Source organism: Acomys russatus, chromosome 26 (genome assembly GCF_903995435.1).
Source record: "Acomys russatus chromosome 26, mAcoRus1.1, whole genome shotgun sequence".
NCBI lineage: Eukaryota > Metazoa > Chordata > Mammalia > Rodentia > Muridae > Acomys > Acomys russatus.
Genome location: NC_067162.1, coordinates 32,430,863 through 32,434,844, shown reverse-complemented (window position 1 = coordinate 32,434,844; position 3,982 = coordinate 32,430,863). Strand labels below are relative to the sequence as shown.

The following is a 3,982-nucleotide window of genomic DNA, read 5'->3' as shown; positions in this document are numbered from 1 at the left end:
AGCACCTGCATTGCGTAGCTCACAACTGCCGGCAGCTCTCGCTCTGGGGGATCTGCTGCCTCCTTCTAGCCTCCGAAGGCACCCGTACCACACGTATACACTCAAACACCAACACACACACAAAACAAACAATCCTTTAAAAAACTCACTGAATATGTATGGTACTTTTTTTCTTGTCCTTATTCCCTAGACAATAGAACATAGCAAGTGTTTCTATAGCATTTATTTTGAGTTAGGACTCTTAAGTAATCTAAAAATGGTGAGCTAATTAAGGGAGTGGACAGAGGTCATAGCCAAAAATTATGCCATTTTATGTAAGAGGCCTGGCACCTACAGATGTGGGTGTCTGACTACTCTTAGAATCTATCCCCTGCAGGACAAAGACTGGAAGGAAATGCAGACATTCTATGGTGATTACTTTCTTTGTAAATTCTTTTTCTGATTTTCTACAATGACCAACAACTTGTCTCAAAGTGTAGAGAACCAAGAGAAGTCACCATATGTGGACACACATCTACACCCTCGAGATCGTAAAGTTGGCTTTAATTCAGTCTTTTGTAAACTGAAATGACCAGAAAAAGACAAAAAAACATCCCAGCATCTAAACCAACTCACTGGTGGACGTAGTGGGACCATGTGACATGTGGAGGTGGATGGTAGCCCTGATATGTTCTCAGCTGCTCTAAGGATAAGACAGCCATGTAAAAATAAAAAATTGAGAGATAGCTCAGAGGTTAAGAGCATTGGCTGCTCTTCCAAAGGTCCAGAGTTCAATTCCCATCAACTACATAGTGGCTCACGACCATCTATAATGAGATCCAGTGCCCTCTTCTGGCATGGATGCGTACATGTAAGCAAAACACTGTATACATAATAAATTTGAGAGTACCAGAGACACAGACAAATGAGACACAATGCCTGCCAGGGAGACTAGGAGGTCATCAAATAACCAATATACCCTGTGACAAGCATTCTTAAAAAAAAAAAAAAATCAATTCACAAAACCAGTGATCTTTACATTGCACTTGTGCTGAAGTCACCCAGGGACTGCAAAAGACAGGTCATTCTAACTTCATTTAAACAGTGATCATGTCTAAAATGTTTCTTTTGAACGTGCACAGGCATACAATCACAGAAGGCCCGCCACTGGATGGACTTGTCCAGTGGAGGTTCTCGTTCTTTCTTGGTTTTGCTTTTTAGTGTGAGCGTATTTGAGGGCTAGAGTTGTGACAGTCCCTCTCCCTGAACCTGAGGCTTATGGATTTAACGAGGTTGGCGGGACACTGAGCTCCAAGGATCTGCCTATCTCTTCAGGGACAATACCATCAGAGCTGGATTTACTGCTATGTGGGACCACAATGCCCAGCTTTCTTGCATGGGTTCTGAAGGATCCAAATTCAGGTCCTGTGCTCGCTGGTTGACAAAAGCGAGACTCATTTGAGAAGTAGGAAACTCAATTGAAAAAGAAATGCTTCCAATAGAATGCCCTGTGGGCAGGCATCTTGGTTGATGGTTGATGGAGGGACCCAGCTCACTGTGGATGATGACGGTCCTTGGTTGCATAAGGAGGCAGAGTGAGCAAGCCATGAGAAGCAAGACACTGATCATCACTCCTCCATGGCCTCTGTAATTGTTCCTGCTTCGAGCTTCCACCCTGACCTCTCTGGATAATGGACTCCAAGCTGTAAGATAAAAATAAACCCTTTCCTCCCCAAATTGTTTTGGTCGTGGTGTTTCATCACAGCAATAGAAATCCTAAATTTGCTTCTTCCTCCTCGGGAAAACACCAAATGGCTCATAATGCCGGTGCAGCGGGAGGGCCCGGAGGACCCAGGGGCCCAGGATTAGGAGGGCGAGGCGGCTTCCGCGGAGGATTCGGCAGCGGTCTTAGGGGCCGCGGTCGTGGCCGAGGCCGTGGCCATGGTCGAGGCCGCGGGGCTCGTGGAGGAAAAGCCGAAGACAAGGAGTGGATCCCCGTCACCAAACTGGGCCGCCTGGTTAAGGATATGAAGATCAAGTCCTTGGAGGAGATTTATCTGTTCTCCCTGCCCATTAAGGAGTCCGAGATTATTGACTTTTTCCTGGGCGCATCCCTAAAGGATGAGGTTCTCAAGATCATGCCAGTGCAGAAGCAGACACCGGCTGGCCAGCGGACCAGGTTCAAGGCTTTTGTCGCTATTGGGGACTATAATGGTCACATTGGTCTTGGTGTTAAGTGCTCCAAGGAGGTAGCCACTGCTATCCGAGGGGCCATCATCTTGGCTAAGCTTTCCATTGTCCCTGTGCGGAGAGGCTACTGGGGGAACAAGATTGGCAAGCCACACACTGCTCCATGCAAGGTGACAGGCCACTGTGGCTCTGTTTTGGTACGTCTCATCCCTGCCCCCAGAGGCACTGGCATTGTCTCAGCTACTGTGCCCAAGAAGCTACTGACGATGGCCGGTAATGATGACTGCTACACATCAGCCAGGGGCTGTACTGCCACCCTGGGCAACTTTGCCAAGGCCACTTTTGATGCCATTTCCAAGACCTACAGCTACCTGACACCCGACCTCCGGAAAGAAACTGTGTTCACCAAGTCTCCTTATCAGGAATTCACTGATCATCTTGTGAAAACCTACACCCGAGTGTCTGGTCAGAGGACCCAGGCTCCAGCTGTGGCTACCACATAAGGGTTTTTACAAGAAAAATAAAGTGGATTAATTCTGAAAAAAAAAAAAAAGAAATCCTAAATTTAAGATAGATCTTCATACAACCTCTAACCAGACAATACTCCCAGTGGAGGATGGAGAACACCAACCCATCCACAAAAACTTGGATCCAAAACTTACCCTGCCTACAAGATGTGCAGGGATACAGAAAGAACAGACAGAGCAGAGAATGAGGGAAATGTCCAACCAATGCCTGGCCCAACCCAAGACCCACCCCCATGGAAGGGAGCCAAGTCCTGACACTATTAATCATACTCTGCTATGCTTGCAGACAGGAGCCTGTCAGAGCTGTCCTCTGAGAGGCTTCACCCAGCAGCAGTTTGAAACAGACGCTGAGACTCACAGCCAAACATTGGGTGAAGCATAAGGAGTCTAGTGGGAAAGTGAGAGGAAGGAAAAAAGGACCTAGAGGTGACAAGAGCTCCATAAGAAGACCAACAGAGCCAACTGACCAGAGCCCAGAGGGGCCTGTGGAGTCTGAAGCACAACCAGGGACCATGAATGGACTGGACCTAGGCCTCCTACACAGATGTAGCTGATGGGCAGCTCAGGCTTCATGTGGGTCCACTAGTAAGGGGAGGGGGGTTGCTGTCTCCATCATAGACTCTGTTGCCTGCTTTTTTTTTTTTTTTTTTTTTTTTTTAATCATGTCTCCCTTATGGGACTGCCTTGCCAGGCCACAGGGGAAGAGGACAGGCTAAGACCTGAAGCTACTTGATCAGCTGGCAAGGGAGGGTAGGACTAGGAGGAGAGGAGGGAGGAGACAACAACTGGGATGTAAAGTGAATAAATAAAATTTTAAAATTAGCTGAACTTAACCAGCTTGACAGAGAACTTTGCCACAGTGTCAAAGACCTTTAAGGGAAAAAAAATTACCTTAGAACAAGAAATCCCAGGAAATAGACACAAACATAGGCTTAAATGCAGCTCTGTACTTGATACTTTTCCAGGAAAGATGAGCACACACACCTGGCCCTGGAAATATCTGGATTCTGTTTGTTTTGCCAGTGTTCTCTATTTAGTACTGTGGCTGCAGGGAAGCTGTGCTGACAGTTCTCTTTAACAGATGCTCTGTTGTCAATCCTTATGATAATCAGCATGCTCCTACACTGAAAGTTCTTGGTATTTCTTTGTGAGTTAAGTCAAAGCCTACACAGAAACAGAGCAAAGACTGCCTTCCTTATGCCGTATCTGGCTCTCCTCTGTTTCCAAGGGTCTGGTGTTCCATACAACTTCTTCCAGTCCATAAAGGTGACCGTCTCACCTCTCAC

General features: G+C 46.8%; 1 protein-coding gene across 1 annotated transcript; it reads left to right on the top strand.

Moving 5' to 3' along the window:
* The first annotated feature begins 1,790 nt into the window (after window positions 1-1,790).
* LOC127209109 (40S ribosomal protein S2-like) lies at window positions 1,791-2,693 on the top strand. The gene has a single exon (XM_051168675.1). It carries the CDS (start codon window positions 1,791-1,793, stop codon window positions 2,670-2,672), a length of 882 nt encoding a protein of 293 aa, XP_051024632.1. The 3' UTR covers window positions 2,673-2,693.
* Window positions 2,694-3,982: the final 1,289 nt, after the last annotated feature.